At 55.3% G+C, this 12,500-nt stretch overlaps 1 protein-coding gene across 1 annotated transcript in view; it reads left to right on the top strand.

Annotated features, from left to right (window-relative positions):
• pcbp4 (poly(rC) binding protein 4) overlaps nt 1–12,500 on the top strand; it is a 37,975-nt gene that overhangs the window by 15,114 nt on the left and 10,361 nt on the right. The window contains exons 5-7 of the mRNA XM_034532735.1: nt 68–199; nt 419–547; nt 9,792–9,866. Coding sequence (XP_034388626.1) covers nt 68–199; nt 419–547; nt 9,792–9,866 — 336 coding nt within the window. The remainder of the gene's footprint in view (nt 1–67; nt 200–418; nt 548–9,791; nt 9,867–12,500) is intronic.

Below are 12,500 nucleotides of genomic sequence, written 5' to 3'. Positions count from 1 at the left end.
TTCGTCCTCCATATTAAAATAAGCTGTTGTTCTATTATAACGTCATAACTCACGTTTCCTCTCCCAGGACCTGGCGGCGCTGGTGGCCAACGGCACGGTGAGCAGCAAGCCGCCCGTCACGCTGCGGCTGGTCATCCCGGCCAGTCAGTGCGGCTCTCTCATCGGAAAGGGCGGGTCTAAGATCAAGGAGATCAGGGAGGTGAGTGTGTGTGTGTGTGTGTGTGGGTGGGGGGGGTGGGGGGGGGTGGGGGGGGAGGGAGGGGTGGGGGGCACCATACACTTTAGCTGAGCATGTCACAAATGTTTCATGCTCAGCTCGACATACTGTATATTAAATGTTTCACTGCTGTGTGTGTGTGTGTGTGTGTGTGTGTGTGTGTGTGTGTGTGTGTGTGTGTGTGTGTGTGTGTGTGTGCAGACAACAGGTGCCCAGGTGCAGGTGGCAGGTGACCTCCTGCCCAACTCCACAGAGAGAGAGGTGACGATATCAGGGAGCCAGGACGCCATCATCCAGTGTGTTAAACTCATCTGCACTGTGATCTTAGAGGTACGTGTGTGTGTGTGTGTGTGTGTGTGTGTGTGTGTGTGTGTGTGTGTGTGTGTGTGTCTTTGGTCTCCACCACCTCCTGAAGGCTCTCGTGGTCAAAATACATTAAATCTGTTGACGGGTCCCATTTGTTTCTATGGAGAAGAGGAGAGTCTTGGTTTGGCCTTCGTTACCGAATTTAACCTTTTGGTTTCTCCTGGGTGTGTGTGTGGGTCCTGGGTGAAGGTCTAGACTGTGTGTGGGTCCTGGGTGAAGGTCCAGACTGTGTGTGGGTCCTGGGTGAAGGTCTAGACTGTGTGTGGGTCCTGGGTGAAGGTCCAGACTGTGTGTGGGTCCTGGGTGAAGGTCCAGACTGTTTGTGGGTCCTGGGTGAAGGTCTAGACTGTGTGTGGGTCCTGGGTGAAGGTCCAGACTGTGTGTGGGTCCTGGGTGAAGGTCTGACTGTGTGTGGGTCCTGGGTGAAGGTCCAGACTGTTTGTGGGTCCTGGGTGAAGGTCTAGACTGTGTGTGGGTCCTGGGTGAAGGTCCAGACTGTGTGTGGGTCCTGGGTGAAGGTCTGACTGTGTGTGGGTCCTGGGTGAAGGTCCAGACTGTTTGTGGGTCCTGGGTGAAGGTCTAGACTGTGTGTGGGTCCTGGGTGAAGGTCCAGACTGTGTGTGGGTCCTGGGTGAAGGTCTGACTGTGTGTGGGTCCTGGGTGAAGGTCCAGACTGTGTGTGTGTCCTGGGTGAAGGTCCAGACTGTGTGTGTGTCCTGGGTGAAGGTCCAGACTGTGTGTGTGTCCTGGGTGAAGGTCCAGACTGTGTGTGGGTCCTGGGTGAAGGTCCAGACTGTGTGTGGGTCCTGGGTGAAGGTCCAGACTGTGTGTGTGTCCTGGGTGAAGGTCCAGACTGTGTGTGGGTCCTGGGTGAAGGTCCAGACTGTTTGTGTGTCCTGGGTGAAGGTCCAAACTGTGTGTGTGTGTCCTGGGTGAAGGTCCAGACTGTGTATGGGTCCTGGGTGAAGGTCCCGACTGTGTGTAGGTCCTGGGTGAAGGTCCCGACTGTGTGTGGGTCCTGGGTGAAGGTCCCGACTGTGTGTGTGTCCTGGGTGAGAGTCCAGACTGTTTGTGTGTCCTGGGTGAAGGTCCAGACTGTTTGTGGGTCCTGGGTGAAGGTCCAGACTGTGTGTGTGTCCTGGGTGAAGGTCCAGACTGTTTGTGGGTCCTGGGTGAAGGTCCAGACTGTTTGTGGGTCCTGGGTGAAGGTCCAGACTGTGTGTGTGTCCTGGGTGAAGGTCCAGACTGTTTGTGTGTCCTGGGTGAAGGTCCCGACTGTGTGTGGGTCCTGGGTGAAGGTCTGACTGTGTGTGGGTCCTGGGTGAAGGTCCAGACTGTGTGTGGGTCCTGGGTGAAGGTCCAGACTGTGTGTGGGTCCTGGGTGAAGGTCCAGACTGTTTGTGTGTCCTGGGTGAAGGTCCCGACTGTGTGTGGGTCCTGGGTGAAGGTCCCGACTGTGTGTGGGTCCTGGGTGAAGGTCCCGACTGTGTGTGGGTCCTGGGTGAAAGTCCAGACTGTTTGTGGGTCCTGGGTGAAGGTCCAGACTGTGTGTGTGTCCTGGGTGAAGTTCCAGACTGTTTGTGGGTCCTGGGTGAAGGTCCAGACTGTTTGTGGGTCCTGGGTGAAGGTCCAGACTGTTTGTGGGTCCTGGGTGAAGGTCCAGACTGTTTGTGTGTCCTGGGTGAAGGTCCAGACTGTTTGTGGGTCCTGGGTGAAGGTCCAGACTGTTTGTGTGTCCTGGGTGAAGGTCCAGACTGTGTGTGTGTCCTGGGTGAAGGTCCAGACTGTGTGTGTGGGTCCTGGGTGAAGGTCCAGACTGTTTGTGTGTCCTGGGTGAAGGTCCAGACTGTTTGTGTGTCCTGGGTGAAGGTCCAGACTGTGTGTGTGTCCTGGGTGAAGGTCCAGAGTGTGTGTGTGTCCTGGGTGAAAGTCCAGACTGTGTGTGTGTCCTGGGTGAAGGTCCAGACTGTTTGTGGGTCCTGGGTGAAGGTCCAGACTGTTTGTGGGTCCTGGGTGAAGGTCCAGACTGTGTGTGTGTCCTGGGTGAAGGTCCAGACTGTTTGTGTGTCCTGGGTGAAGGTCCCGACTGTGTGTGGGTCCTGGGTGAAGGTCTAGACTGTGTGTGGGTCCTGGGTGAAGGTCCAGACTGTGTGTGGGTCCTGGGTGAAGGTCCAGACTGTTTGTGGGTCCTGGGTGAAGGTCTAGACTGTGTGTGGGTCCTGGGTGAAGGTCCAGACTGTGTGTGGGTCCTGGGTGAAGGTCTGACTGTGTGTGGGTCCTGGGTGAAGGTCCAGACTGTTTGTGGGTCCTGGGTGAAGGTCTAGACTGTGTGTGGGTCCTGGGTGAAGGTCCAGACTGTGGGTGGGTCCTGGGTGAAGGTCTGACTGTGTGTGGGTCCTGGGTGAAGGTCCAGACTGTTTGTGGGTCCTGGGTGAAGGTCTAGACTGTGTGTGGGTCCTGGGTGAAGGTCCAGACTGTGTGTGGGTCCTGGGTGAAGGTCTGACTGTGTGTGGGTCCTGGGTGAAGGTCCAGACTGTGTGTGTGTCCTGGGTGAAGGTCCAGACTGTGTGTGTGTCCTGGGTGAAGGTCCAGACTGTGTGTGGGTCCTGGGTGAAGGTCCAGACTGTTTGTGGGTCCTGGGTGAAGGTCCAGACTGTGTGTGTGTCCTGGGTGAAGGTCCAGACTGTGTGTGTGTCCTGGGTGAAGGTCCAGACTGTGTGTGGGTCCTGGGTGAAGGTCCAGACTGTGTGTGGGTCCTGGGTGAAGGTCCAGACTGTGTGTGTGTCCTGGGTGAAGGTCCAGACTGTGTGTGGGTCCTGGGTGAAGGTCCAGACTGTTTGTGTGTCCTGGGTGAAGGTCCAAACTGTGTGTGTGTGTCCTGGGTGAAGGTCCAGACTGTGTATGGGTCCTGGGTGAAGGTCCCGACTGTGTGTAGGTCCTGGGTGAAGGTCCCGACTGTGTGTGGGTCCAGGGTGAAGGTCCCGACTGTGTGTGTGTCCTGGGTGAGAGTCCAGACTGTTTGTGTGTCCTGGGTGAAGGTCCAGACTGTTTGTGGGTCCTGGGTGAAGGTCCAGACTGTGTGTGTGTCCTGGGTGAAGGTCCAGACTGTTTGTGGGTCCTGGGTGAAGGTCCAGACTGTTTGTGGGTCCTGGGTGAAGGTCCAGACTGTGTGTGTGTCCTGGGTGAAGGTCCAGACTGTTTGTGTGTCCTGGGTGAAGGTCCCGACTGTGTGTGGGTCCTGGGTGAAGGTCTGACTGTGTGTGGGTCCTGGGTGAAGGTCCAGACTGTGTGTGGGTCCTGGGTGAAGGTCCAGACTGTGTGTGGGTCCTGGGTGAAGGTCCAGACTGTTTGTGTGTCCTGGGTGAAGGTCCCGACTGTGTGTGGGTCCTGGGTGAAGGTCCCGACTGTGTGTGGGTCCTGGGTGAAGGTCCCGACTGTGTGTGGGTCCTGGGTGAAGGTCCAGACTGTTTGTGGGTCCTGGGTGAAGGTCCAGACTGTGTGTGTGTCCTGGGTGAAGTTCCAGACTGTTTGTGGGTCCTGGGTGAAGGTCCAGACTGTTTGTGGGTCCTGGGTGAAGTTCCAGACTGTTTGTGGGTCCTGGGTGAAGGTCCAGACTGTTTGTGTGTCCTGGGTGAAGGTCCAGACTGTTTGTGGGTCCTGGGTGAAGGTCCAGACTGTTTGTGTGTCCTGGGTGAAGGTCCAGACTGTGTGTGTGTCCTGGGTGAAGGTCCAGACTGTGTGTGTGGGTCCTGGGTGAAGGTCCAGACTGTTTGTGTGTCCTGGGTGAAGGTCCAGACTGTTTGTGTGTCCTGGGTGAAGGTCCAGACTGTGTGTGTGTCCTGGGTGAAGGTCCAGAGTGTGTGTGTGTCCTGGGTGAAAGTCCAGACTGTGTGTGTGTCCTGGGTGAAGGTCCAGACTGTTTGTGGGTCCTGGGTGAAGGTCCAGACTGTTTGTGGGTCCTGGGTGAAGGTCCAGACTGTGTGTGTGTCCTGGGTGAAGGTCCAGACTGTTTGTGTGTCCTGGGTGAAGGTCCAGACTGTGTGTGGGTCCTGGGTGAAGGTCTGACTGTGTGTGGGTCCTGGGTGAAGGTCCCGACTGTGTGTGGGTCCTGGGTGAAGGTCCAGACTGTGTGTGTGTCCTGGGTGAAGGTCCAGACTGTTTGTGGGTCCTGGGTGAAGGTCCCGACTGTGTGTGGGTCCTGGGTGAAGGTCCCGACTGTGTGTGGGTCCTGGGTGAAGGTCCAGACTGTGTGTGGGTCCTGGGTGAAAGTCCAGACTGTTTGTGGGTCCTGGGTGAAGGTCCAGACTGTGTGTGTGTCCTGGGTGAAGGTCCAGACTGTTTGTGGGTCCTGGGTGAAGGTCCAGACTGTTTGTGGGTCCTGGGTGAAGGTCCAGACTGTTTGTGGGTCCTGGGTGAAGGTCCAGACTGTTTGTGTGTCCTGGGTGAAGGTCCAGACTGTTTGTGGGTCCTGGGTGAAGGTCCAGACTGTTTGTGGGTCCTGGGTGAAGGTCCAGACTGTGTGTGTGTCCTGGGTGAAGGTCCAGACTGTTTGTGTGTCCTGGGTGAAGGTCCCGACTGTGTGTGGGTCCTGGGTGAAGGTCTGACTGTGTGTGGGTCCTGGGTGAAGGTCCCGACTGTGTGTGGGTCCTGGGTGAAGGTCCAGACTGTGTGTGGGTCCTGGGTGAAGGTCCAGACTGTTTGTGTGTCCTGGGTGAAGGTCCCGACTGTGTGTGGGTCCTGGGTGAAGGTCCCGACTGTGTGTGGGTCCTGGGTGAAGGTCCCGACTGTGTGTGGGTCCTGGGTGAAAGTCCAGACTGTTTGTGGGTCCTGGGTGAAGGTCCAGACTGTTTGTGGGTCCTGGGTGAAGGTCCCGACTGTGTGTGGGTCCTGGGTGAAAGTCCAGACTGTTTGTGGGTCCTGGGTGAAGGTCCAGACTGTGTGTGTGTCCTGGGTGAAGTTCCAGACTGTTTGTGGGTCCTGGGTGAAGGTCCAGACTGTTTGTGGGTCCTGGGTGAAGTTCCAGACTGTTTGTGGGTCCTGGGTGAAGGTCCAGACTGTTTGTGTGTCCTGGGTGAAGGTCCAGACTGTTTGTGGGTCCTGGGTGAAGGTCCAGACTGTTTGTGTGTCCTGGGTGAAGGTCCAGACTGTGTGTGTGTCCTGGGTGAAGGTCCAGACTGTGTGTGTGGGTCCTGGGTGAAGGTCCAGACTGTTTGTGTGTCCTGGGTGAAGGTCCAGACTGTTTGTGTGTCCTGGGTGAAGGTCCAGACTGTGTGTGTGTCCTGGGTGAAGGTCCAGAGTGTGTGTGTGTCCTGGGTGAAAGTCCAGACTGTGTGTGTGTCCTGGGTGAAGGTCCAGACTGTTTGTGGGTCCTGGGTGAAGGTCCAGACTGTTTGTGGGTCCTGGGTGAAGGTCCAGAATGTGTGTGTGTCCTGGGTGAAGGTCCAGACTGTTTGTGTGTCCTGGGTGAAGGTCCAGACTGTGTGTGGGTCCTGGGTGAAGGTCTGACTGTGTGTGGGTCCTGGGTGAAGGTCCCGACTGTGTGTGGGTCCTGGGTGAAGGTCCAGACTGTGTGTGGGTCCTGGGTGAAGGTCCAGACTGTTTGTGTGTCCTGGGTGAAGGTCCCGACTGTGTGTGGGTCCTGGGTGAAGGTCCCGACTGTGTGTGGGTCCTGGGTGAAGGTCCCGACTGTGTGTGGGTCCTGGGTGAAAGTCCAGACTGTTTGTGGGTCCTGGGTGAAGGTCCAGACTGTGTGTGTGTCCTGGGTGAAGGTCCAGACTGTTTGTGGGTCCTGGGTGAAGGTCCAGACTGTTTGTGGGTCCTGGGTGAAGGTCCAGACTGTTTGTGGGTCCTGGGTGAAGGTCCAGACTGTTTGTGTGTCCTGGGTGAAGGTCCAGACTGTTTGTGGGTCCTGGGTGAAGGTCCAGACTGTTTGTGGGTCCTGGGTGAAGGTCCAGACTGTGTGTGTGTCCTGGGTGAAGGTCCAGACTGTTTGTGTGTCCTGGGTGAAGGTCCCGACTGTGTGTGGGTCCTGGGTGAAGGTCTGACTGTGTGTGGGTCCTGGGTGAAGGTCCCGACTGTGTGTGGGTCCTGGGTGAAGGTCCAGACTGTGTGTGGGTCCTGGGTGAAGGTCCAGACTGTTTGTGTGTCCTGGGTGAAGGTCCAGACTGTGTGTGGGTCCTGGGTGAAGGTCCAGACTGTGTGTGGGTCCTGGGTGAAGGTCCCGACTGTGTGTGGGTCCTGGGTGAAAGTCCAGACTGTTTGTGGGTCCTGGGTGAAGGTCCAGACTGTGTGTGTGTCCTGGGTGAAGTTCCAGACTGTTTGTGGGTCCTGGGTGAAGGTCCAGACTGTTTGTGGGTCCTGGGTGAAGGTCCAGACTGTTTGTGGGTCCTGGGTGAAGGTCCAGACTGTTTGTGTGTCCTGGGTGAAGGTCCAGACTGTTTGTGGGTCCTGGGTGAAGGTCCAGACTGTTTGTGTGTCCTGGGTGAAGGTCCAGACTGTGTGTGTGTCCTGGGTGAAGGTCCAGACTGTGTGTGTGGGTCCTGGGTGAAGGTCCAGACTGTTTGTGTGTCCTGGGTGAAGGTCCAGACTGTTTGTGTGTCCTGGGTGAAGGTCCAGACTGTGTGTGTGTCCTGGGTGAAGGTCCAGAGTGTGTGTGTGTCCTGGGTGAAAGTCCAGACTGTGTGTGTGTCCTGGGTGAAGGTCCAGACTGTTTGTGGGTCCTGGGTGAAGGTCCAGACTGTTTGTGGGTCCTGGGTGAAGGTCCAGACTGTGTGTGTGTCCTGGGTGAAGGTCCAGACTGTTTGTGTGTCCTGGGTGAAGGTCCCGACTGTGTGTGGGTCCTGGGTGAAGGTCTGACTGTGTGTGGGTCCTGGGTGAAGGTCCCGACTGTGTGTGGGTCCTGGGTGAAGGTCCAGACTGTGTGTGGGTCCTGGGTGAAGGTCCAGACTGTTTGTGTGTCCTGGGTGAAGGTCCCGACTGTGTGTGGGTCCTGGGTGAAGGTCCCGACTGTGTGTGTGTCCTGGGTGAAAGTCCAGACTGTGTGTGTGTCCTGGGTGAAGGTCCAGAGTGTGTGTGTGTCCTGGGTGAAGGTCCAGACTGTGTGTGTGTCCTGGGTGAAAGTCCAGACTGTGTGTGTGTCCTGGGTGAAGGTCCAGAGTGTGTGTGTGTCCTGGGTGAAAGTCCAGACTGTGTGTGTGTCCTGGGTGAAGGTCCAGAGTGTGTGTGTGTCCTGGGTGAAGGTCCAGACTGTTTGTGGGTCCTGGGTGAAGGTCCAGACTGTTTGTGTGTCCTGGGTGAAGGTCCAGAGTGTGTGTGTGTCCTGGGTGAAGGTCCAGACTGTTTGTGTGTCCTGGGTGAAAGTCCAGACTGTGTGTGTGTCCTGGGTGAAGGTCCAGAGTGTGTGTGTGTCCTGGGTGAAGGTCCAGACTGTTTGTGGGTCCTGGGTGAAGGTCCAGACTGTGTGTGTGTCCTGGGTGAAGGTCCAGACTGTTTGTGTGTCCTGGGTGAAGGTCCAGACTGTGTGTGTGTCCTGGGTGAAGGTCCATACTGTGTGTGGGTCCTGGGTGAAGGTCCAGACTGTGTGTGTGTCCTGGGTGAAGGTCCAGACTGTGTGTGTGGGTCCTGGGTGAAGGTCCAGACTGTGTGTGTGGGTCCTGGGTGAAGGTCCAGACTGTGTGTGTGGGTCCTGGGTGAAGATCCAGACTGTGTGTGGGTCCTGGGTGAAGGTCCCGACAGTGTGTGTGGGTCCTGGGTGCCTTCCGCCCAGTTGCATGCTGGGATATCTAAGACAATAACCGGTGACGCAGTGAAGCATCATGGGAGTTGTACACATGGCAGCAGAGCAGCTTCTAGAACAAATGAAATATGTCCTGCTGTGTTTCAAAGAGTAGAAGAAGAAAACCAATTAAGACGTTGTGCTAACGAGTCTCGAGAAACAATCAAACCCAACATTAATACTTCTGAATAACCTGAGAGAGATTATTATTTATGTCTTGTGTGTTCAAAACATTGTTGCGTTCATGCTCGGCTCAATTTAGAGATTTTGATCTCTTTTTCATAACTGGAGAAAAAAAAAAAGTTTATTTGAATACTTTTAGTCCGTTTGCTCTAATGAGATAACGCCTCATTTGCATATTTAAGAAAACACTCACTTACTTTCTGTTCCCTCGTCCCCTTTCCTTTCTGTTCCCTCGTTCCCTTTCCTTTCCTTTCTGTTCCCTCGTCCCCTTTCCTTTCCTTTCTGTTCCCTCATCCTCTTTCCTTTCCTTTCTGTTCCCTCGTCCCCTTCCCTTTCTGTTCCCTCGTTCCCTTTCCTTTCCTTTCTGTTTCCTCGTCCTCTTTCCTTTCTGTTCCCTCGTTCCCTTTCCTTTCTGTTCCCTCGTTCCCTTTCCTTCCTTTCTGTTCCCTCGTCCCCTTTCCTTTCTGTTCCCTCGTCCTCTTTCCTTTCTGTTCCCTCGTCCCCTTTCCTTTCTGTTCCCTCGTTCCCTTTCCTTTCCTTTCTGTTCCCTCATCCCCTTTCCTTTCTGTTCCCTCGTTTCCTTTCCTTTCCTTTCTGTTCCCTCGTCCTCTTTCCTTTCTGTTCCCTCGTCCCCTTTCCTTTCTGTTCGCTCGTTTCCTTTCCTTTCCTTTCTGTTCCCTCGTCCCCTTTCCTTTCTGTTCCCTCGTTTCCTTTCCTTTCTGTTCCCTCGTCCTCTTTCCTTTCTGTTCCCTCGTCCCCTTTCCTTTCTGTTCCCTCGTTTCCTTTCCTTTCCTTTCTGTTCCCTCGTCCTCTTTCCTTTCTGTTCCCTCGTCCCCTTTCCTTTCTGTTCCCTCGTTTCCTTTCCTTTCTGTTCCCTCGTCCCCTTTCCTTTCTGTTCCCTCGTTTCCTTTCCTTTCTGTTCCCTCGTCCCCTTTCCTTTCTGTTCCCTCGTCCTCTTTCCTTTCTGTTCCCTCGTCCTCTTTCCTTTCTGTTCCCTCGTTTCCTTTCCTTTCTGTTCCCTCGTCCTCTTTCCTTTCTGTTCCCTCGTTTCCTTTCCTTTCTGTTCCCTCGTCCTCTTTCCTTTCTGTTCCCTCGTCTCCTTTCCTTTCTGTTCCCTCGTCCTCTTTCCTTTCTGTTCCCTCGTCCTCTTTCCTTTCTGTTCCCTCGTCGCCTTTCCTTTCCTTTCTGTTCCCTCGTCTCCTTTCCTTTCTGTTCCCTCGTCTCCTTTCCTTTGTGTTTCCTTCTCTCTAGTCTCCTCCGAAGGGAGCCACCATTCCTTACCGACCCACCCCGACGCCGGGTACCATGCTGCTGTCGGGAAACCAGGTGATTTGTCGTTCACTAGGCAGATGCATGCTGGGTAATAAATGGAGGTTTTAGTGATTTAGGAGAACGGAGACGGTTAAGTGGAAGAATAAAAGGAAAGATGGATGGAGGTGTAGATAATGAGATGAAGGGACGTGTGGGGGTGGAGGGGGGAGTGGAGAAATGATGGACCGACGGAGGGGTGGATGGAGCGATGGAGGGAGGGGTGGATGGAGGGGTGGAGGGATGGATGGAGGGATGGAGGGATGGATGGAGGGGTGGAGGGATGGAGGGGTGGATGGAGGGATCGATGGAGGGGTGGAGGGGTGGAGGGATGGATGGAGGGGTGGAGGGTTTGGGGGGGTTGGATGGAGGGATCGATGGAGGGATGGAGGGATGGAGGGGTGGAGGGGTGGAGGGCTGGAGGGATGGAGGGATGGAGGGGTGGAGGGGTGGAGGGGTGGAGGGGTGGAGGGAGGCCTTTTCTCATGTTTATTCAATATTCTACTATCAGTCAGTTATTTGGTCTCCTGGGTGAAAGTCCTCAAGCTTCCTGTTGTTGTTGTTGTTGTTGTTGTTGTTGTTGACTCGTTGTCTCTCTGAAGGTGTTCGAGGCGTCAGACTTCGGGTCTCACCCTCTGTTCTCGATGGCCCAGGGAGGAGTGGACCTGCAGCAAGTGAGTGTGACCGCCGGGGGGTCGAGGGTCAAAGGGTCCCTCCTCCCTCCTCCCCCCTCCCTCTCCCCTCCCCCCTCCTCCTCCTCCTCCTCCTCCCTCCTCCCTCCTTGATTCCTCCCTCCCCCCTCCCTCCTCCCCCCTCCCTCCTTGATTCCTCCCTCCTCCCTCCCTCCTCCCTCCTCGTTTCCTCTCCCCTCCCTCCTCCCTCCTTGATTCCTCCCTCCTCCCTCCCTCCTCCCTCCTTGATTCCTCCCTCCTCCCCTCCCTCCTCCCTCCTTGATTCCTCCCTCCCCCCTCCCTCCTCCCCTCCCTCCTCCCTCCTTGATTCCTCCCTCCTCCCTCCCTCCTCCCTCCTTGATTCCTCCCTCCTCCCCTCCCTCCTCCCTCCTTGATTCCTCCCTCCCCCCTCCCTCCTCCCTCCTCGATTCCTCCCCCCTCCCTCCCTCCTCCCTTCTCCCCCCTCCCCCCTCCCTCATCCCTCCTCCCCCCTCCCTCCTCCCTCCTTGATTCCTCCCTCCCCCCTCCCCCCTCCCTCCTCCCACCCCCCTCCCCCCTCCCTCATCCCCCCTCCCCCCTCCCTCCTCCGGGGGGGCGAGTGCCTTCCCAAAGTTTATAAAAACAGGATCCAGAACAGTCCGGTTCCGACTGATTCCTCCTCCCTCGTTTGATGGATGGACCCAGACGGCGTCTCTGAGCCGCATTAAGCCTCCATGAATATTTATGAGTTCATGGCATTTGCTTCGTGTTTTTGTGCCTTCACGGGTCGCTTGGATTCATGCAGACGTTTCAGATCTGAAGGCGTGGATAAATATTTACCGGCATATCTGCGGATCAAGGAGATGCATAACAATCTGAAGGAGGCCGGGTCCATTTCTCTGTGAGGACGTCGTCGGAGTGCAGCTTTAACACATGAAGCAGAGACTTCTATACAACCAGAGGAGTCGCCCCCTGGTGGTCAGGAGATAGAATGCAGCTTTAACACATGAAGCATAGACTTCTATACAACCAGAGGAGTCACCCCCTGGTGGTCACTAGAGAGAATGCAGCTTTAACACATGAAGCATAGACTTCTATACAACCAGAGGAGTCACCCCCTGGTGGTCAGGAGAGAGAATGCAGCTTTAACACACGAAGCATAGACTTCTATACAACCAGAGGAGTCGTCCCCTGGTGGTCAGGAGAGAGAATGCAGCTTTAACACAAGAAGCATAGACTTCTATACAACCAGAGGAGTCACCCCCTGGTGGTCAGGAGAGAGAATGCAGCTTTAACACACGAAGCATAGACTTCTATACAACCAGAGGAGTCGTCCCCTGGTGGTCAGGAGAGAGAATGCAGCTTTAACACAAGAAGCATAGACTTCTATACAACCAGAGGAGTCACCCCCTGGTGGTCAGGAGAGAGAATGCAGCTTTAACACATGAAGCATAGACTTCTATACAACCAGAGGAGTCGTCCCCTGGTGGTCAGGAGAGAGAATGCAGCTTTAACACATGAAGCATAGACTTCTATACAACCAGAGGAGTCGCCCCCTGGTGGTCAGGAGAGAGAATGCAGCTTTAACACATGAAGCATAGACTTCTATACAACCAGAGGAGTCGTCCCCTGGTGGTCAGGAGAGAGAATGCAGCTTTAACACACGAAGCATAGACTTCTATACAACCAGAGGAGTCGTCCCCTGGTGGTCAGGAGAGAGAATGCAGCTTTAACACAAGAAGCATAGACTTCTATACAACCAGAGGAGTCACCCCCTGGTGGTCAGGAGAGAGAATGCAGCTTTAACACATGAAGCATAGACTTCTATACAACCAGAGGAGTCGTCCCCTGGTGGTCAGGAGAGAGAATGCAGCTTTAACACATGAAGCATAGACTTCTATACAACCAGAGGAGTCACCCCCTGGTGGTCAGGAGAGAGAATGCAGCTTTAACACATGAAGCATAGACTTCTATACAACCAGAGGAGTCGTCCCCTGGTGGT

The sequence above is a fragment of the Cyclopterus lumpus genome, chromosome 5, assembly GCF_009769545.1.
Source record: "Cyclopterus lumpus isolate fCycLum1 chromosome 5, fCycLum1.pri, whole genome shotgun sequence".
NCBI lineage: Eukaryota > Metazoa > Chordata > Actinopteri > Perciformes > Cyclopteridae > Cyclopterus > Cyclopterus lumpus.
This window is presented reverse-complemented; position numbering and strand designations above follow the sequence as displayed.